Source organism: Heliangelus exortis, chromosome 15 (genome assembly GCF_036169615.1).
Source record: "Heliangelus exortis chromosome 15, bHelExo1.hap1, whole genome shotgun sequence".
NCBI classification, from domain to species: Eukaryota; Metazoa; Chordata; class Aves; order Apodiformes; family Trochilidae; genus Heliangelus; species Heliangelus exortis.
This window is the reverse complement of record NC_092436.1, coordinates 4,898,500-4,920,205: the sequence shown is the minus strand read 5'-3', so window position 1 is coordinate 4,920,205 and position 21,706 is coordinate 4,898,500. Positions and strand designations below refer to the sequence as shown.

Genomic DNA, 21,706 nt, shown 5'->3' with positions numbered 1-21,706 from the left:
ACTTTGTTTATTTGTCACATTGGGACGACTTGACATCGCTCTTTTCAGTGAGGACCTTCTTAGCACCCCGGGCGCCGAGAGGCAGAGGAGGGGAGCGCGGAGGTGAAGGGGAGACATTGCAGTGGCACTGGCAGCACTCCGCTCAGCGGGGCTCGAACCCGCGACCTCAGCACTGCAGAGCCGCGGCCCTGCCTCCCGCGCCACAGCCTCAGCCTGGCACCGCCCCGCTGCCGTGAGGGGGCCGGGCCGCTAGAGGGCGCCCTGGCTGAGGCGCTGCCCCGTGACCCGCCGGCGCGGTCCCGCCGCTTCCCCGGCACCGCCTCCGCGCTCCGGCCGGGCCCAACCCAGCCCCGCCGGGCCCAGCCCAGCGCCGCCGAGCCGCTCCGCCGCGGCGGCCCCGCCGCGATGTGGCTGGGGCCCGAGGAGGTGCTGCTGGCCGGCGCGCTGTGGGTGACGGAGCGGGCTAACCCCTTCTTCTTGCTCCAGCGCCGGCGGGGACACGGCAAAGGGGGCGGCCTCACCGGTGAGGCGCGGCGGGGCTGAGGGGAGGCTCCGGCCCGGCCTCGGGGCCGGGGCTGCGCGGCTGAGGGGAAGGCTCCTGCCCCGCTGCCGTGTCCCCGCAGGGCCCGGCCCGGCCCGGGGGGCTGAGGAGCCGCCCCAGGACCGAGGCGCGGGTGCTGACAGGGCGGGGAGGGAGCTGCCCGCCTCGGTACGGCGGCGGCCGCGGGGCTGGAGCCGGGAGGGGAGCGGGATAGGATGCAGGCCCCGCCGGCTGGGGAGAGTCAGGAACGGGCTTTGCCCTCGCTATAACAACCCCCGGAGAGCCCCCGCCGCCAGCTCCCGGTGCCCGCGGCAGCCGCAGAGGTGTGGGTGCCCCTGTCAGCACCTGCAGCCTCTGCCTCCGGCCGCGTCTGAGGTGATTGCGGCCAGGGCCCCCCCGCCGTGCTGCTGCACAGGGGGATCCCTGTAACTAACGGGGGTGTCGGGTTGGTCTCCTTCTCTTGCCGAAAATGGCTTCTTTGTCGGAGTCGGGTTGCTTTGCATTGTTAAGGTGTTTTCTCTGTATCTTTTAATTACCGGCTTGATTTTTCAAGATTGAGAGGCTGACAGGCGTAGTTTTCAGTTGGTATCTGTATGAAAATTGCTGTGCTTGGGCCACAGCTCAATGACAACTCCTGTGTGCATGTGCCTGATAGCAGTGTTTGGTGACAGAAGCGGTTAAAATAACATAACTGTAACCAAGGCACAGTGCTAGCAACAGCAAAAAAATCGCCTCACTTTAACCTGCAAAATGCAAACACAGGGATGTGAATAATAAACATGTGCTTTTTACATTTGTGAATTATGCACAACCAATTTCTTGCACTAGCCCTTTCAGCTACCTATAAATAAATAAATATCCTTAGCATATTTCATCTTCTAATAGTGTTGAAAATTATTCTTAAATTGTTCTGTTCTTCTAAAGTGTAATTTTGCATTTAGGCATATCATTCTATTCTAGGATTAGCCAATTTTTTACAAGAAGAAATGACACCCGGTGCTATTCTGGAAACATTTAAACTGATCTATTCTTAAATGGTTTTAGCTTTGAGCCAGCTTCTTGAACTAGTTTAGCTCAGTGATAGAGTCTTCCTCAGAGCTCCTACGTGTTGAAAGCCACGTGTCCTCCTTAAGGAGCTGTACAACTGCAAGTTGACATTTTAGGGTTAGAGTGTAGGTATTCAGCCAATCTAGAAAGGTGTGTAAGTTGCTGTTGTACTCACGTTCTTAAATGTTGTCTTGTTATTGGTCCATATGTCAATATTTGATGCATTCAGAATTGTTATAGGAGGTATTCAAAATGACTTTTTAATGCATACTCCCTTGCTCCCTCTCAGTGTTCCTATGTTAGAAAAACTTAACCATGAGGATGGTTCTGTATTGCAAAATTCACTTCCAGTAAAGATGCTCATGGTGCATTAACTAGAATAAGAGGGTGAAGTATCATCTTAGATATTTGATTTAGCTACTGAATACACTTAATTGAAATAAACAGATTTCCTTTAGGAAGTCTGATGGCTGTCAGCATTTCTTCTGGAAGTGCCTGGTTTTTTTATTTAAAATCATATCAAAACATTTTAACGTCTGTATTGATAGATGTTGATTCTCTGCTTTCCTCATTTGTTTAATAGTGTTTCTAGAAACACCACTGAAACCTGTTTTTCTAGAGCTATTTAATTCCATTTTGGATCAGTTCTCTTACCTACTGTTTGCAGAAGTGATGCTTAAAGATGCAGCATTGAAAGCTCTGCTTTGTTTTAGTTGAGTAGGCTTAGAAATCACTGTTAGCAACAGAAGCCCCACTGAGGAAAATACATTTCACCTCTATTAGAAAACTCTGCTAGGAAGGTGCAAGACTACAAAGAGGGTTAATGGGCATTTTAATTGCCATCCAAACTTTACCCATTACCAGCAGGAGTTGGATTTTCTCAGCCAATGCCACTGCTCTTCCATCACAGTGTATACAAACACTGTCATTTTTCTGTAGTGTTGATCCTGCATTTTCACTCAACCCAGTTCTTTGTTTTGGTATTAAATTGTTTTAATTTCTCTTTCTGTGCCTCCCAGGTCTTCTTGTGGGAACATTAGACGTGGTTTTGGATTCCAGTGCCAGAGTTGCCCCATACCGTATTCTGCACCAGACTCAGGACTCTCAAGTGTACTGGGCAGTGGCCTGTGGTATGGAGTGATGTGATGATTCTCATCAGGGGCTGGATCTGTGTTATTCTGTTGTCTGTCTGGTTCACATGATCCAATTTATTTTTTTCTGCTATTTCTGACATGTAGTAGATGTACTGATACACTGTGTCTGTAGAATATATTACAATAGTATTTTTTTTAAAAACATCTGTTTTACTTGAGAAGTGTAACTACTGCATTAGAATGCCATGGCACATCCTTCAAACAGCAGGAGGTGGACTTTGAATCAGGATTTAAGTCCTGCTGGTTGCTAAAGAGAAAATATTGTCAGTTGTGTTTGTTAGACCAATTTTGTTTTTATAGTAAGAAGCTTCACTTCTCACTTTGTGGTTGAGATGTAAAATCTGAGCATGAAGTAATCATTTGCAAAGCCCACAGATGATGATGTCTTGTTTTCCCTGCTCTGAATTTCTCCCCAGGCAATCAACACAATATTACCCCTTGCAGAGCTAGTTAAATGCCACAGAAAAGAGATATAGAAATTGCTGTGTTTCACAGAAACTCAGTTTCCCTTTTGAGGAGGGAGGTCACAGGGAGGAAGAAAAACAGAAAACAAAATGGGAGGCTAGAAACTGCTTAAAAGTAGCAGAATATTTAGTGGCTGCACAAAGTGAAAATAGGAAATTTTGTATTGCCTTCACAGTCAATGTGTATTTTGTACAAGGAGTGCTGCAGTTTATATCCTCTGTATTTCAGTTACTTTGAAGTAACTTTGCAGCATGGTAAAATGAGAGGTTATAAAAAACCTGAATGGTCTTTGCTAAGTTATTATACTTGAGTAAATGCATTATCTTCATCCAGAATATTTTTAAAATCATATCTGGTTCTCCTTTTTTCTGTCAGAGTAAGAATATTGCCATGCACTTAATGTTATAAAATGTATATGGCTCTCTAGTTGAAAAAATGCATGTCTTTTATTTACTTACATATTTATTAATATGTAAATATTAGTGGGCACCATTCTGGTCATGCATGGAGTTTTGGCCTTTCAGTGCTCTGTTCTTAGAACTCTCATTGTAGGAATTGCAGAATTTTTTTCCCTCATCTTATGTCATTCTGGTGCTGAGGCCTGGCTTGTTTTAGCAGTTTATCTGCTGTCACTTGGTGAGAGGTGCAGCCCATGAAACAAAACTGAATGCAGACATTATTCCCCTGCCATTGTTGCTGGGCCTGAGGGTGTTTTCCACAACCAAAGCATTCTATAATTGATCAATTAAAAGCTGCTTCTTGTCTGGAACATAAGAATGCTTCTTGTCTGGGAAAAAAGCTTGTTTTGGTGTGTACTGGCACACAGGACAGTCTGCTGGTAGTGTACTGGTTATCCTTGGTGCCAGCAGATAGATTCCATTAGATGTACAAATATAATGTTGTTGTACATCAGATATCCCTGACATGTGAATAGTTGGGCGTGGTGATTTCCTGATCTCTGTTTGGTAATTATTGGCTTCTTGCTGTGAACTTGAAGGAAAAAAGACCTTGTTCTAATTTCCTTTTTCTTTGCTCTTCCCGTGATTTTTCACCCTTAGGATCATCTCGTAAAGAGATCACAAAGCATTGGGAATGGCTGGAGAACAACTTACTGCAGACTCTGTCCATCTTTGACAATGAAGAAGACATCACCACCTTTGTCAAGGGCAAGATACATGTAAGTGACACATTTCCTGGAAGAACTTCCAGATCCTCAGAAGTGGTGGGGAGGTGTTTTGAAGAATATTTACCAAGAATATTTACCTTTGAAAAGGAACGAGCAAGCAAGGGCTCCATTGCAAAGCTTCTCTCTGCTCCATTTTCAAATGTACATACATTTGGAATTCTCCTGGAATGCACACAGATGTATCAGCCTCATGTTGCAGTCATGACACAGGACAAATGTATTTGGAAGGGAGCTTATGAGCAGTAGACCTCAAGGAGCTTAGGATCCTCTTACTAATTAAAATATAATACGTCTTTAAAATCCTTGCTTGTTATACCTTTCATACAGAGAGAATGTTTAACAAGGATTCATCTAGTAACAAGAATAGGAGAGAGAATTTTATTTTACAAGCAATGTACTTTCCCTGCCATGATGGTGTTAAAAGCATCTGAGTTGTAAGGGAACTTCCCCTGACCTCTGAGTCAGATTGGGGTCTCTGCTTGTTGTGCAGTTAACATGCTTCAGATTCCCAGCCCACAACCTCTCCAGAGTAGAAACTTACAAATTCAGTTCTTTACTGAACAGCAGAAATTTGAGTCTTTTCCTGCACTCCAGTCAGATTCTTCATGTTTTCTATGTCTGTGTGTCATGGCTTTCCTTCTGGTCAGTCAAGATCTGACAGACTGCACAGTTCTGCCCTGCTGGCAGATATCTGCTTCCTGTTTAAGAAGTGTGTTTGCAAGTGAAAATAGACTTCATTTCTCCTGCAGGGTGTTCAAAGTGGTACCAGGGCAGCTGTGAAAAGCTCAGACAAACATTAAACATGAATCCTTGTTCCACGTGTTCAGGACTGGATCCCAGATCATAGACTCCCAGACTCCCTGACTGCCCTGTCCACATCTCCAGGGTTTCTTTATCGTGACAGGGGAAATGATGACTGCTGTGTTGTGGTTCTTCTTTATTCTGCTGCTGTGACCTTTTGCTGGGTATTAGGTCTATCAGCAGGCAGTTCTCTTCCATTTTTTCTCTCCTCCCATGTCCTTTCAGGGAATTATTGCTGAAGAGAACAAGAATGAACAGCCCCAGAGTGAAGAGGATCCGGGTAAATTCAAAGAGGCCGAACTGAAGATGCGGAAGCAGTTTGGGATGCCCGAGGTGGAGAAGTTGGTCAATTACTATTCCTGCAGCTATTGGAAGGGCCGTGTACCCAGGCAGGGTTGGCTGTACCTCACAGTCAATCACCTCTGTTTCTACTCCTTCCTGCTGGGCAAAGAGGGTGAGTTATAAGCCTGCTAGCTGTTTTTTTTGCTGTTTGCTCACGATCTTTTTGATGCAGTTCATTTTTTTGTGTGAACTTCTGACAAGTTCTATTCCTCTTAGGAATCCTTTGAGCTCCAGCTCAATGCATAGATCAGTCCTTGCACTCACAGGCACTTCAGTGATGTTCAGACTGAGTGCCTGAGTCATTTTTCAAAGCATTTCTTACATTGTACAAATACACCTGAAGTTTCACTGGATTAGAGAACCAGGCAGTGTTTTGACTTTGGTGAGTTTTATTTGGAACCACTGCCAGGACCCAGTGTTTGCAAATCTTGAACTGGAAAGAAAGAATGAAAATTTGAGTAACTGTAATTGAAGGCATTTACTGGATGGGAGATGGTCCTTCTAGAACTGCATTAATTCTAGTCTAGTTAGTTCCAAAGATTATTTCCAAGTATTTTTGGAGGACCCAGTAAAAGTATGAAGAAAAGAATTGTCCCTGAGTAAGAGGGGAAAAACAGTGCAGCACTGAGAGCTTACTTACTGCTTGAGCTTCATTTCTGGTTGATTGTTGTTTTGCCTGAAACTATAATAGGTTTTTTGACCTTTTTTTCTTAGTTACACTGGTGATCCAGTGGGTGGATGTGACCCAGCTAGAAAAAAATGCTACACTGTTGTTCCCTGAGTGCATTAAAGTTAGCACAAGGGACAATGAACTTTATTTTTCCATGTTTCTCAACATCAACGAGACCTTCAAGCTGATGGAGCAGCTGGCAAACATTGCTATGAGGCAGCTACTGGATAATGAGAGCTTCCTACAGGACAAGTCCCTTCCAAAGCCCAGGAAGCCCCTTAAGAACATCTCTGCATTAAAAAGGTAAATGTTTCCAGCAGTGAGAAGACAGATAAGAGGAGACTGTAATAATAAATTTGTATTATTGTGTAGCTCCCAGGTGTCACTGGGGTTTTCTCACTCTAGGGCTTCCATCACTTACCTCAGTTATTAACTTTCTGCTTATTCTTTTTGTTTCCATCCCAAATTGGTACTGAATTCACACCTGCCAACTGAACTCCTGTCTTTCTCATGTGTGACTTGGCACTGTCAGAAGAGAAACTTGAAAATCCCATTTTAAAATAAAAAAAAGCGAAAGAAGAAAATTACATCAGCCCCTCAGTCTGAAGTTGAAGATTTATAAAAAGTAATAGACTTTTGTATTGTAGCAAATGCTCCTGCTGGGGCACTATTCTCTGCAGTTTCCAAATTTGATGCAATATTTAAGTTTTGCAGATGCACTTGCAGATATTACCTGGTAGTACAGGACAGACCTTCCCACCATGAAGGCTGAAAGAGGAGTTGGATAAGGGGTGGCATCTCAATTGGAAAATTAATACTAATCATACACAGCAGTCTGAAGGTTGTGATTGGAGTGAACACTTAATATTAGTTTTTTAGAGGGTTTTTCAAGTGAGAAAAACTCTCTGGGGACTTCTCTCTGCTTCTCTCCAGGGACCTGGATGCTCGAGCCAAAAATGAGTGCTACCGTGCCACTTTCCGGCTGCCCAAGGATGAATGCCTGGATGGACACACAGACTGTACCTTGTGGACACCATTTAACAAGATGCATATTCCTGGCCAGATGTTTGTATCCAACAATTACATCTGTTTTGCTAGCAAGGCAGAGGAGGCCTGTCATCTCATCATTCCTCTCAGGGAGGTGGGGATTTTTTAGCTGTATATTAAGACTAGGGGCATCCCTTGGCTTTTGTGTGTGTCTGACTTTGTGCAGTACTTTATAGATAATGGAAAATCTAAATCCAAATGGTCCTTGTCTTTGTCTTCTAGGTGACAATAGTTGAGAAAGCAGATAGTTCCAGTGTCTTGCCCAGCCCCCTGTCCATCAGCACTAAGAGTAAAATGACTTTCTTCTTTGCCAATCTGAGAGACCGTGATTTCTTGGTACAGAGAATCTCTGACTTCTTGCAGAGAACACCATCCAAGAAACCATGCTGCAGTGACAGGGAATGGAAATGGAATTTGGCTGATCCTGGCTGTGGGGTAAGAAGGAAATAGCTGGGGGAAGCATTTGTCAGCTTTTCAGAGCACTGCCCTGTGTTAACAGTGCATGTTAACAGTGCTCATTACCAGCAAATGATGTCTCTTTGTTGGACAATTAGCTGAGGAGGGAGGCTGCCTGAGCTCAGCTGCTCTGTTCTGTTGTTCAGGAGGTTCCAGAGCTGCCTTCCAGCAGCCCCCTTGCAGTCAGCCCCACCTCTGCTCTCAGCAGTCGACCTGTCAACTTCTGTGCTGGGGAAGTGCCAACAGCCTCACAGGGACTGCTCAAGCTCTTCAGAAGAAATTCCGAGGACCTCTCGGGACCCAAAGGAGTAAATAATATTTTTTAACTTTAAACAATAAAGTAGAAAAGGTTTGCAGTAGGTTGCAGATTTCCTGTCCTGCTCTAAGACTCTTAAAATGCATTTTATCCCTGGTCAGTCCTGCAGTATCACTGCTGTATCTGTCAGTGATAGTGCTGCAGAGATGTAACCTGACCATCAGCTTACTTTATCAGTACTGAGATACCTGAGATAATTGACCAGAGACTGAGAAATTTGTGTTACTGTGCTTCTGGGATGTAAATGAATGTCTGTGAAGAACTGCTTTTCTTCAGATCAAGGGAGAAGAGAACCGGTATCTCTGCTTCCTAGTTAATTGTCTTAAACCATGGTTCTGCTTGCATTTATGTAATATATATGTATATGTATATGTATATGTATATGTATATGTATATGTATATGTGATGCCATTGCCCAGCCCATGTTAGCATTGTGAAGTCTTGTTTTTAACAGGGTCAGAACTGGTTTAGGACATGTAGATCAGCACACACCCTTTTGTTCATCAGGAAGAAGAAAGGCTTTAAATGTCACAGTGCATTTCACTTGTGAAGTGTAGCCCTGAGTATATGCAGAATTTATGTGTCCTACAAACAGAAAAAATGCCTTAACTCACTAAAATGGCCATATTTCTTCTTGTGAAGGCAAAGGAGAAGATGAAGGAAGAGTCTTGGAACATTCATTTCTTCGAATACGGGCGAGGGATGTGTATGTATCGCACTGCCAAGACCAGGGAGCTGGTGCAAAAAGGAATTCCAGAGAATCTCCGTGGAGAGCTGTGGCTCCTTTTCTCAGGTAGGAGGTTGTGCTGGATACTTTGACAGCTGTCAGGAATAAACTTCCTACACATCTCAAATGAAAACTTAGCTCATTTCAGAACAAACTAATCACAAGCTAACTCCACCTGAATGATGCTTCATGATGTTTTTGTGGTGATAATATTCCTGAGATGACTTTCCCTATGAACATAGTAGCTTTTTGGCCCTTCCTTTGTCTGTTTTTCAGTGTTAGTACCTAGACTATAAAATGAAGATTTAATAATGAGTGTGTTCCTCTACTTTCCTACCTATTTGTAGTTGATGACTTCATGTAATGCTTCCTGGCTGCCTTTCCTCTGGAACTCTGGACATGAAATCTGTATTCCAAAGCTCAAGAAGTGAAGCAGTATTTGTTTGTTATTAACAGGGGCTTGGAATGAGATGGTGACTCATCCTGGTTACTATGCAGATCTTGTGGAAAAGTCAATGGGAAAGTACAACCTTGCTACAGAGGAAATTGAGAGAGATCTGCACCGTTCTATGCCTGAACATCCTGCCTTCCAGAATGAGCTGGGAATTGCTGCCCTCCGGAGAGTCCTAACAGCTTATGCATTCAGAAATCCTACCATTGGGTACTGCCAGGTAAGAGAAAAGGCTTGGACTTCTTAGCCCTACATAGTGACTGTGACCAACTTGGGCCTTTTCTGCACTCTTGGTTCAGTTTCATGCTGTCCCTGTGGTGGTTTGAGAGTAGGAAAGAACTGGTGGTGTTGCAAGATCTCTTAACTGTCTTTTGAATATAGCATTTAATTATATTTTGCATATTTTTTAGATCTACAGACAGTATTTTACTAGTTTTTCTGCTAGGCCTTTCTCTGTTCCAGCCAAAAACATATTCTGGTTTCATTTAAAAAAACAATTAAATAAAATAAATGATGAAGCACATGGGCAGTATATTGAAAATTAAGTCAGTTGCTGATTTGTGAAACAACTTGGTGGAAATTCAGTCATTTTGTGCATTGCAGTGGTATTAGAAGTTCTCATTATGTTCTGATTACTGAAAGTGCTTGTCAAAAAGTAGTTGTGTTGTGTGCTGCCCCCCAAAAAGAGGAACTGAAACAGATTGACTCAGATACCAGTAAAAGCTGGAAATAGATGTGACTTTTAGGGACAGTTTCTCTGTATTCATGCTTTTCAATTTTAGCTCATCTGTTAATGGCAAAGCTTTCATGGACATTTTCATGTTTCTCTCCTGCATATTTCACTCTGCTTGCTCCCAGGCCATGAACATTGTTACCTCAGTGCTGCTGCTGTACTGCAATGAGGAAGAAGCTTTCTGGCTTCTGGTGGCTTTGTGTGAGCGGATGCTGCCAGATTACTACAACACAAGAGTAGTGGGTGAGTCTTTGCCAAATTTATGCTGGAACCTGGATTTTCAGCTCTGGTTGTACCAGCATCTCTCAGGAACATTTTGTTGTTCAGAAGAAACTGATTGTACTGCCTTGTAGTAACAGGGAAGATGAAGTCACTGAAAATTGTTAATAGGAGGGACCATTAGCAGTCAGGAAGCATATCTAGAAGAAAATTACTGGGTTATGTTTTACACATCTGAATGAGGGATTAAATCTTTGGAGTGGGCTCCCAGGAAAGTGAAAGCACTGCTTTAGGGGCTTTTAAAGTTGGTCTGTAGGAAAGAATGTAGTTTGATGTACATACTGTAAGACCAGTTAAATCTGCCACTGCTCCTTTCAGGGAAAATGCAGAGATCAATGAGATTGTGTCTCTTCATGCTCTGCAATGTAGGAATAGTCTCTACCTATGTACATTGTTTTTATTGGGAATGGGGAACAAATCTAAATAAATATCTTCATTTTAGTTCTTGTTTTAAGAGGCTTATATGAAATTAAAGTGCACTTAACACTGGTTTGTTTAATAATTGATTAGCTTGGGCATAGCACTATGATACCTCTCATGTGTAGTACCATGATACCATCAGGTTGAGTTCTACTGTTGGTTTTGTTGTTTTCCCAGGTGCATTGGTGGACCAAGGCATCTTTGAAGAACTTACACGAGAGTATCTTCCTCAGCTGTCAGAAAAGATGCAGGACCTGGGAGTGATTTCCACCATCTCCCTTTCCTGGTTTCTCACTCTCTTTCTCAGTGTCATGCCCTTTGAGAGTGCTGTGGTCATTGTTGACTGTTTTTTCTATGAGGGCATCAAGTTTATCCTGCAGCTGTCTTTGGCCATACTTGATGCCAACATGGAGAAGTTGTTGCAGTGCTGTGATGAAGGTGAAGCCATGACTATTCTGGGCAGGTACCATTCACTGTTCTTATTTATAACTGAATAGTAATGGTATCCTTTTAGTCATCATCTCTTTCTACCTAATTCCATTACACAGAAGGTCTCAGATAACACTCTAGGATGCAACTTGAGCTCCAGAGAGGTTTGCTATTGATTTCTGCAACAATTTTTGGCTCAAACATGGAGGAATCCCATTGTTCTGGAATGCTTTGCAGCTTAATGCATTCCTGCTTCTCAGTTTGAATTTGAACTCTGAAGGGTCATTTATCCAAAATTCACAGAACTCTGATTTACTGTTAAAGCCAAAGCCAGATCCAGGCAGGAATCACATTCTAGAAAAAATAAGACTTATCTAAAGTCTTAGATTAATTTTTAGATAATTTAGATTTTTTAGATTAATTTTAGATTAATGACATAAAGAGATTGGGAGTGATGCATTTAGAGTATTACTTCCTTTTTTTGGACAGTAATCCAGGAGTCTTGCATCTGTTCTGTTTTTTTTCCCCAACAGATACTTGGACAATGTAGTTAACAAGCAAAGTGTCTCTCCCCCTATTCCCCATCTTCATGCCTTATTGACAAGTGGAGATGACCCACCACTTGAGATTGACATTTTTGAGCTCATTAAAACATCCTATGAGGTAGGTTCTGGCTTAGTTTTTGCCCAAGAGATTTTTCTGTACCAACATCCAGTTTCATACTTTGTGTAGCCTGAATTTGAAGAGTGTTCAGAGTGTGAGGAGCTCAAGGAGTGTGGGCCCAACCCAATAATTTTCCTGGTTTACATCAGAAGACAAAGAGTCTCTCAACCACCAGTGGAGACTAAAACAAAGACTAAAAACAAGTAAAAATTGCAGACCAGAGGTTTCTTCCTGTTTTGCAAAGAAAAAAAAAATAATAATCCCCACTCTTACTTGTATGTGAGGATTGTCAGTGCTAAGGAGTTCAGGAGGGAAATTCAGGGTAAAAATTTGGTGGTATATTGCAGGAACATGGAAGCATCCTGGTTCACATGCACAACAGTCTTGTTCTGGGATCCACATCATAGTAACAGGGTGGTGACCTGAGAAAGCTGCCAATAGTGTTGAGATGTCTCTGCAGATATTTCAGGAGATAATATCTCTGCAGATATTACAGGAGGCTGTAACTCATTGTTCATACTGGGAGCAGACTTGCAAGAAATTTATAACAGAATGATGGAAAGAAAACAGGCAAGAGAACTGCTGTTTGGCAGCTCTCTGCTGCACTGCTAAATGTGGTTTAATTCCTATTCTATTTCCTGTTCTTCATCCTGTCCCCTTCCAGATACTTAAAGCCAGGCAGATATCATTTTGCTGGGTATTTTGTTTGTTTCTTCAAATCTGCCATCTCTGTTCTTAGTTTCTTTCATATAAAAAAATGCCACCAAATGAATCTTACTTGTCTGGCCTTGTCAGCAGAAATGCCTGTTAAGTTCTGTGTTTCTGGCTGAATCTCCTTAGGGCCCTGTTAAAAAAACAGGGCTGGAAGGAATGACAAGCTGTCTGTTCTCTTATCTCTGTCACACTACAGGACCTGTATTTCTGTCAGTCCTGACAGGTGTTCTTTAGAAGCCTCTGATGTAGGATTTCTCATGAATTTTGATTGACTTCTCTTGCAGGACAGGAGTGAATTAGGGAATAGAGCTCAAGTTTTTCTCACCTTTTTGCTGCTGGTAAAAGGCTTCTAAGAGTTTTAGATCAAGTCTGAGGGGACAGTACACTTGTTAAAGCACATGTAGTTGAACAGGGGTTGTTCTTTCTTTTAGGGGATGTTGTTGACCTGGCCTGTTTCCTTTCTTGTAGAAATTTAGCAATTTGAAGGCAGATGACATTGAACAAATGCGTTTTAAACAAAGGCTGAAAGTGATCCAGTCTCTGGAGGATACAGCCAAGAAGAGTGTGGTATGTCACTTCCTGATTGAATGAGCTACCAAACAGCATGTTAATGGATGTGTTTTGCAGTAGGCATCTAGAAAGTCTGTAGCAGATCTGGTTTTAAGTGATGTAAGAATTGCAGTTCATGTGAAAAATAGAGCTACTGTCTGGAATAATTTATTTTCAGTTTTCTTCTTCACATATTTTTTATTAATCTAATAAAATGTGTTGGTCTTAGCGTGTGATTGAATCAGATATTTGGCATGGAGGGAGATAAAAACCACTTGTAGGTCTTGTGATTGTCTCTGCTGCCTACTGCTGTCTATTTTACTGCTTGTCTGGAATCTTAGAGAAAAGATATCTGGCATATAAATATTTTCCTGCCACTTAGAAAGTATGCTGGCACGTTGGGAAATTTTAGAGAAAGGTTCATGCCCCAAGGGGTGTATCAATATCCACTGCAATTATCTCCCATATCCTAGGTGGAGAACTTTATTTCACTGTTGTTTTTCAGTGTATGTGAATCAAACATAGGAAGATAAAAACAAGAGGGAGGGGCAGCACAGCCTGCATGGTCAGGTCTGCACAAACAGGAAATAAGCACAATAATTTTTCTCTAGCTGCTCAAAATGTCAGCAGTTTCTGCTTTACCAGAAATTGTCTTCCTGACCCATAGTACATAGCAAGGGGAGGTATTAGAATGGTTATGTTTTCCCTCGTGTACTGTGTCATATCTCCTTGCACTCATTTTCTTCTGTGCTACACATATTTTTCAGTGAGGCTTATTTAATTTTTCAAACCTTGAAATAAATTGTTCACTCATTTTTCTCCCCAACTCCAGGTCAGAGCTGTGTCTGGTGACATTGGTTTCTCTATTGAAGAACTAGAAGAGCTGTATGTAGTGTTCAAGGTAAGACAGAGTGAGGAAAAATGTGTTCTGACACTGAGAGAACAAATACCAAAATAAACTGAAAGGGAAGCAAAGGCTTTGCTTTGATTCTTAATCCAACCTGTCACAAGCAGATGTGGTGTTTGTTACAGGTCACTGCACCTGGTGACAGTGAAACTGGCACTATTACTATCCATGATGGTTTTTTTCTTTTGCTTTGTTTTTTTCTAAAGATGGCCAAAACACATCTGCAGTATTTGAAAGATGTTTATTCAGAGATTGTGGAGTCAATGGAAAGGAACACATACTTACAGGAAAGGAACACAGCACTTACAATAGGGAGGTAGAATCGACTGTGCCTTAATTTTTCTTGTCAGGTTTGCCATTGCTTTGCTCTGTAATAGTGACAAAATTACTTAGGTGCTTTTATTCTATTTGTCAATGTTTATATTTTTTTAAAGAGTTATTACCTTGCTGTAATTATCAAGAACACTAAGATTTTGAACAGAGGCAACAATTCCAGCTGTTTAAACTACCTTGTTGGATATAAAACCAGATTCCAGATTATTTCCTCATGACTGAATTAACCTCTTTGTCACACTATGATGAAACTACTACATAATTTCCCTTCCCAGTAATTGCCTAATAATAATGTCCCAGTTTGTATCAGACATTTTTATTATTAGCCCCCTGGTCAACAATTTTACTACTTGCATTATTTAATTTAATTTTATTTCTCTCCCATTTTTACAAAGTTCTTTTCATGTGATATCTCAGTCTTCTGTACTGAAAAGTGTTGACAGGTTTGAAAATCACTATTGACAATCAGCTTTGCAAACTCAGTTGCACTGTGCTGTACACCCAGAAAGAGAGGCTTAGTTCTACAGCCTGCATTTTACCTTTATATTAAGGCCTGAGTGTCATTCTATTCAAACCTAAAATCATGGGGTTTGTATTTTTCACTTTAAAATTGTTCTTTGAGCATTTTTGCGAAAATCCCTGTCCCTGCGTTTCACACGTCTCGCAGTGAAGTAGCTCTAGGAGTAACAGGGGAGATAAACACTGAGTCCTGAGATGTCTTTTCTTACTCAGTGCTATTCTTGAGTTGTAACAAAGTCTCCCTACTACTAGTGTAGTAGAATCTGACCTCTTAATCCTTTCCCTCCAAAGGCAAAGTACCTGATGAGCTGTTACTGGGGGAACAATCGTGCTGCAGCTGCCCGCCGAGATCAGAGTTTGCCCTACCTGGAGCAGTATCGCATAGACATGGAGCAGTTCAAGGAGCTGTTTGTCAGCTTGACCCCCTGGTCCTGTGGCACACACACCCCTGTGCTGGCAGGGCGTTTGTTCCGCCTTCTGGATGAGAACAGGGATTCTCTCATTAACTTCAAGGAGTTTGTGACAGGGATGAGTAAGTGGTGGGGTTTTTTTTTTTTGAGAGGATGGAATATCGCAAAAAATCGTTTCTGTCCTTTCCCAAGCAGAGAACTAGGAGGAGACTGTGATGTTTGCACTGTCAGGGGGGGATGGTAACAGCCTTACAGGAAGCCTCAAGCAAGGAAAAGAAGCCCTTTTTGCTGCAGGCTCCCATTTTGGGAAACAAAAGGTGGCAAACCAGCAATATGCAGCTTTGCTATGGATTTTTTTTACTGCTTATATGTGGGGCTTTGTGCAGTTAGCATTCCCTCACTGCATGTGAACTCCTAGTTTGAGCCTGTGAGCAGAGGGTAACTCTTTGTCATAATTGCCATTTTTGTAACTGTTTCTTTTTTCATTCATAGGTGGGATGTACCACGGTGACCTCACTGAAAAACTCAAAGTACTCTACAAACTGCATCTGCCTCCTGGTGAGTGATTGCTTTCATACATTGCTGCTATAGAGCATCCTCTGTTCTAACATGCAATTGAAAAGGGATGCCTCATGAATTTTGCTAATGAAGTGGGTGATAATGCTGTTGAATTAGCTTAGAGACCTTGACGTTTCCTTCTCTGTAAATACAGCTCTGAATCCAGAGGAGACAGAGTCTGCTTTGGAGGCCACAAGTTATTTCACAGAGGATGTTACAACAGAAGGTAATATAACACTGGTGCCTTTACCTGTCAGCTTAGGCAGGAGCTGCAGCATCAATCTTGGTGCAATGAACTGTGATTTTTTGCAAAGCATGCTCCTGTGGTGGTGGTATTTTAACACTGCCAGTGTGCTTGAGTTTTCTGTCCTTGTTGCATGATGGGAAAGAAATTTGGAGCTTGACTGCTCAGTGCCTGTTTCATGCAGGACCCACCACCCTCTGAAGCACAGTTACAGACTGCTGAGGAGGAGCAGTGTGATTTTACCAGCCCATGTCTCCCACCATGATTTAGGTTTTTCCTGCAAGTCTCATTGTCTCTCTTCTTGTTTTTGTTTCCTTTTCTGTGTCTGTCTGTCTCACCTTTTTTTCTGTTCTATCTGGGATATTGACCCCTCAACCCTGCTTTTCTGCTGCTCAAGTATCTCCTTTTGTCTCAGAGCTGGATTTCTGCCTGCACTGTGAGTCTCAAGGTCAGTTCATGGATTATGTGCATTTATTGAGCATGGCTATAATGCTGATATCATCTGCCAGCACCAGATGATGTGCTTATTTTAAATACTTTGAAGTTGCTGCTTCTCCTCTCCCATGACACTCACACTATGAATACAGTGCTATAAGTAATTAGATACCTTTCAGTATATTTTACCTATTGAGTTTCAACCCTGGTTGAAACAGGTTTTGTCTGGCTCCTTTCAGTGCAGTTTATCTCACCCTGGAAACTGGCAGGTGGAAAATACACACAGAGCAGAGTGTGGGGGGTGTTAGGCTTGCTGGCCTGGGTAGGTGACATCTGTGTCTCCTCCAGAGCCTTCTAATTTTATGAACACATGCCACTGAATTGTAAAACTGTTAGTAGAATTATTTCCTGTATTTCTTAAAATACCATTTTAGAGATTGGGAAATTGAAGGCCAAATTATGTCGTTTGTGCAACATGTTTACCAAAATATAATAATGTTCCCCAAAAAAAAGTGAGTCAATAGTTGTGCTGCTCAGTGCCATTTGGCTAACTTAGACTGAGCTAAGATTTCCTATGAAGTCCAGTGACAATGTATGGAACCAAAAGCAAAGTTTATGAAGTTAGACTCTGCATACTACACCCAAAGTGTGAGTTCAGTCACTAAATAATGAGTGTAGCTAATAGTCACATATGTGCTCAGTAGTGGTTTAGGGTTTTTTTCCATTAATTACCTTGTTTTGGATAATTTTAAGCCATCTTGTTGCTTAGCTGTATTTCACATCTGTGTTTCACCCTCTCTGCTAAGAGTTCTGCTCTAACTCAGCTCTGCAGCCAACTTCTTGTGTGGCTTTTTATCCAGTTTATCCCATCAGCCTCCTGCTTCCATCTTGTTCTGTTCACTCCTCCAAACATGATGCAGGAGTGTGAGATCTAACTTCTATTAAACATATTCTTGTGTGATTTTTATTTGTATATGAGTCATTTTATGTTCTTCATGTGTTGTATTGCTGAAAATCAGCTATTAATAATTCTTCTATAATTCCATTGATTTTTTAGAAACCCAAGAAGATAAAGGAAGGAGAAATGAGAATGGTCCAGAAAAAGGTAATTTCATCATAAATAGACCACATTTTAGGCTTGTCTCATATCATGAACAGTTCCTTGTCCTTTGCTGTATCAAGGAGACCTTCAATAAGTGTCCCTTGTGGGCAAGGGTAAAGAAGGAAATAAATCTCTCTTATGCCTTTCAGCCCTGACTCTTTCACATACCAAGATCATGACATTTATAAATCATGTTTGGTAAATTGTCCACTCTTAGAGCTCATTTATGAGAAGTCAAGCTGATGCAGCAGTGTTTAGATTTTTGCTCCACTGAGCAGGGTCAGACAAACCATCAGAAAACAATGTAACCTTCCTGGTAATGCTTTCCTGAACTGACCATACAACCTGCTTCCAGCATGATTTTTGCTTGCAAAGCTGAACTTTTTAAGTCTGAAACCATTAACAGCCTGATATTAGTGGCTTGGTCTTGCCTTACAGAGGAGAAAGGTACCAGTCCACAGGACTATAGATACTACCTAAGAATGTGGGCCAAAGAAAAAGAGTCCAAGAAAGAAACTATTAAAGATCTGCCCAAAATGAGCCAGGTAAGAAGTGAATGTGAAGCTTTCCAGTTCAGTGACTGACAGCTCAGTGGGGGATTCAGCAGTTTGTGCAGCCATTTTGCTGAAACAGGCACACTCAGTTCTCACCCACAGGTGGCTGCTCTGGTCTGTTGACCTTTAGAAGCCTCCAATTGCACACATTTATGTTTGAATTTATGTTTGAATTTTATGTTACAAATTCCTCATTGAATGTGGACAAACTGCTTTGTCTTCACCAATCAAATTTATCTGATTATCTGCCCCCCTGACCAGATCTTCCTATAAAAACTGCCATCTGTTTTTTCCCTCCAGGGCAGGATGTTTCAAATATGCCATCAGTCATATAGACTTGTTCAACTTTTTTGGTTTTGCATTGCCTTGAGTTACACCCATTTGGTGGAAAACAAAGAATGTGGTTACAGCAAAGGGTCTGGTGACTGGTGTGGTCTTTTCTCCTAATTTCTTTGATGGGTGCTACTTAAACCCATTTGGAAGTGCTCAAAAACTGGCCTCAAGAGAGTAGCAGGACAGAGATAAAACGTGAGGTTTTCTCAGATGTGAATAAGGGAGTGTTCTCTTCATTTGTCAGAAAATAGCCCACCACCATGAAATTGCTAGCTGTGTTTTAGCTGCTACAGCAGAGAGAGAATAGTTTGTTTGTATCAGACTGTTCTAAATCAGTAGAATAAGTTGCTACTTTGTGGGAAGGCAGATAAACAAGGAGTCAGTCAAGCTGGTGCCTGTTGCTTCCTCTCTGGAGTGTGCAGGTGGCACTTTTAGTTGTATCTTGTTGTTTTAGGAAGTCCTGTGAGCAGCAGAGTTGGACTCAATGATCCTTATGGGTCTCTTCCAACTTGAGATAGAATTACAGACTATCACCTGCCACTATCAACTTTTTTCAGCCTGAAGTATGATTTTTTTGGTCTTTGTCTTTTAAAGGAGCAGTTCATAGAGTTATGCAAGACCCTTTACAACATGTTCAGTGAGGACCCCGTGGAGCAGGAGCTGTACCATGCAATTGCCACTGTAGCCAGTCTCCTCCTGAGAATCGGGGAGGTTGGGAAAAAATTCTCCAACAGGCCCACGAGGAAGTCTGAGGACTGCAAAGCAAACCCAGATCCTGTGAGTGAAGAGGAGTCACCAACATCTGAACAGAGTCAGAATTCAGCAGTGGAGCAGCAACCCCAAGCTGACCGTGAGGACAAAACTTGTGGAGATGCTCAGCCTGAAAAAACACAGCAGGAAAACCAAACTTTAGGAGATGGGTCAGGGGAAGGACAAGGCTCTCCTTTACAGCTGCTATCAGATGATGAAACCAAAGATGATATGTCCATGTCTTCCTACTCCATGGTCAGCACAGGCTCCCTGCAGTGTGAAGACATCGCAGATGACACGGTCCTGGTTGTCTGTGAAGGCAGCAGCTCAGCTGCCAGGTATGGCAGTACCATTGACACTGACTGGTCTATCTCCTTTGAGCAGATCTTGGCTTCCATGCTGACAGAAACAGCCCTTGTGAACTACTTTGAGAAAAAAGTCAACATTCTCCAGAAGATCAAAGATCAGAAGAAGGTAGAGAGGCAGTTCAGTTCGTCCAGTGACTATGAACTTTCCTCTGTGTCAGGATGAGTTCAAGAAGGCAGGAATTGTCTTTGGGAGATAAAACAGGGAGATAACGTGGCAGATGGCAGGGTGGTTTGGTATTTTGTGTTTGGGGTTTTTTTTTTTTTTAATTGTTTAATCCAAGACCAGTAGCTACACAATTACAATAGATTGCAATTGATAAGGGGCTTCTGACAGTGACTTTTGTGTAGGTGCTTCTCTGGCTACTCTGGCTGACCAAATTAGATTTACATTCTCAAGAGCCATTAGAACCTAATAGCCCCTGACATATAGAATTACCACCATAAATTATGCATGTCTGCCTTTTGCTATCTTTTATTTTAATGAAGTTTTATTTCAGATGGTATCTGCTCCTTGCCTGCCCTTGTTTGCTGTAGGTTCCTGGGTAACTTGCACAGCAGATGCAGCCTGGCTTTGAAACCAAGTGCACCTCTGGCTGCCTGTCTGGCAGCTCCTGCAGTAGCCAAGTGCTCCAGGACCCTGGTCTGTAGTTTGTAGGTTCTTCAGTGCTGTTCTGTGACTCAGCAGCTGTAATGCAAATGTGCCCCACTGCTCCCAGCACCCCAAGGTCTGAACACAGGTTCTGCAGGGTTCTTTTGGATGTGATTTTGCATTTTCATAGTGCATGATCACTTTCTTTTTCCTTCAGCATTCGGGAGTTTTCAGACAAACCTGGTTTCTAAAACATTTGCTTTTCTGATTCTCTGAAAGCCATTGTGTTTAGTTTGTCTGGGAAGCTACAAGCTCCTTGACTTCAGTGCAGAAGTAATAGAAAATTAATCAATGGGCTTGTGATGGTTCTGATGAGGGAATATGTTCCTTAATTAGAGGTCAGTGAATCAGCCTTGGCACGACAGGGCAGTGGCACACAGCTCTGTGAGACTTCCCCTGTCAGCACAGAAAACACTCAGTATTTCTTACTGATTCTCTGTTTTCACTGATGGGTCCAGTTTTTAGGAAGACCCCTGAGAATCCTCTGATCAATCAGCCCTGGCAGAAGCTTGGGGCAGGAAGGTGTGCAGGAGGGAAGTGCCACCTGCAGCTGCTCAGTGTGTCCTTTCAAAGACTCGAGCAGGGGGTTTGCCCTTAGAAACTACCACACAGCCAAGGGCGTTTGTACCTAAAGAGCCAAAATTTGAAGCAGCGTGGCCTTCTGCCATCTGGGACACCTCAATAGACCTCTTTCCAGTTACAAAGTAACTGGGAGACTGAGTGACTGCTCTTTTAAATCAGACCAGAAGAAACTGAGAGCCTTCTGGTGCTGGGTGCAGGTGCTGAGGGAGGGGGCCACGCTGTCCCTACAGGTAAATTCATCTCAGTTGTGGCATCTGCCTCCTGGGGCCAGAGCAAGAGCAGCCCCTGCACTGAGGGCAAGGTTTGCCACAGCTTTTGGGGAGTGTGAAGGATGGGGAGGACACGTGGGGTTGGATGTTCCCAGTTGGATGTTCCCTGGTGTGCTGCTCAGTGTTAATCCCTCCCTCTGACGTTCTCTGTGTGTATTCATAGCTGCTCCACATCTCTGGTTTATCTGCCTCCTCTGTCCTGTACGAAGAGCAGCCATTAGTAAAATTGCTTTTACTAATTATTCAGTAATTTATTGTAATTTTTTTAAACTACAAATAATACATGTGATTTTACACTGTCTGTCTGCCTTACCCGTCAAGTACTCAATAAATGAACCAGAATCCTACAGGCTGCCTGGGCTGCCTTTTATTTCTCTGAGCTCCTGGAATATTGCTTGCTCTTTGCCCCTGGTTATCTAAAAAAGGAGAAAAGGAGACCTGGTGGAACTTTTCTCCTTCTTTCTGTCCTTATTTCTTTCTCCTTCTCCCCTTTTTTTCACCCCCCTCCCCCTTTTTTTTTCTTTTCCTTTTTTTTTTTTTTTTCTTTCTCCTCCTTTTCTTAGTTTTTCTTTTTTATTTTTTTTAATTTTTTTTCCTTCTTCTTTTTACCTTCTTTCCTTCAAATTATTATTGTGTATATTTACTTTCACTCTAACCCAGCCAGACGCAGCTCCAGGTAGGTCCAAAAATGGTTCTGGTTCTG

The 21,706-nt window shown here is 42.4% G+C and overlaps 1 protein-coding gene across 5 annotated transcripts; it reads left to right on the top strand.

Moving 5' to 3' along the window:
• Nucleotides 1–312: 312 nt before the first annotated feature.
• On the top strand, nucleotides 313–21,350 carry TBC1D9B (TBC1 domain family member 9B). Of its 5 annotated transcripts, none has more exons than XM_071759287.1 (22): nucleotides 318–523; nucleotides 2,608–2,718; nucleotides 4,266–4,384; nucleotides 5,420–5,648; nucleotides 6,251–6,509; nucleotides 7,140–7,347; nucleotides 7,476–7,688; nucleotides 7,856–8,017; nucleotides 8,668–8,818; nucleotides 9,209–9,423; nucleotides 10,062–10,179; nucleotides 10,813–11,098; nucleotides 11,598–11,727; nucleotides 12,910–13,008; nucleotides 13,823–13,891; nucleotides 15,041–15,281; nucleotides 15,652–15,717; nucleotides 15,872–15,943; nucleotides 16,359–16,409; nucleotides 17,454–17,501; nucleotides 17,937–18,043; nucleotides 18,980–21,350. In XM_071759287.1, exons 1-22 carry the CDS (start codon nucleotides 406–408, stop codon nucleotides 19,664–19,666), a joined length of 3,759 nt encoding a protein of 1,252 aa, XP_071615388.1. In that variant the 5' UTR covers nucleotides 318–405; the 3' UTR covers nucleotides 19,667–21,350. The 5 variants fall into 5 exon arrangements, with proteins under 5 accessions (XP_071615389.1, XP_071615388.1, XP_071615390.1 ...); XM_071759291.1 differs by lacking the exon at nucleotides 318–523 and adding an exon at nucleotides 986–1,051; XM_071759288.1 differs by lacking the exon at nucleotides 16,359–16,409 and having other exon boundaries at nucleotides 313–523.
• Nucleotides 21,351–21,706: the final 356 nt, after the last annotated feature.

Coding starts and splice junctions, on each gene's coding strand:
- TBC1D9B (XM_071759287.1), top strand. CDS start 406: ATGTGGCTGGGGCCCGAGGAGGTGCTGCTGGCCGGCGCGCTGTGGGTG. Junction 8,819..9,208: donor GCTGTGGCTCCTTTTCTCAG/GTAGGAGGTTGT, acceptor TGTTATTAACAG/GGGCTTGGAATGAGATGGTG. Junction 15,718..15,871: donor CAAACTGCATCTGCCTCCTG/GTGAGTGATTGC, acceptor CTGTAAATACAG/CTCTGAATCCAGAGGAGACA.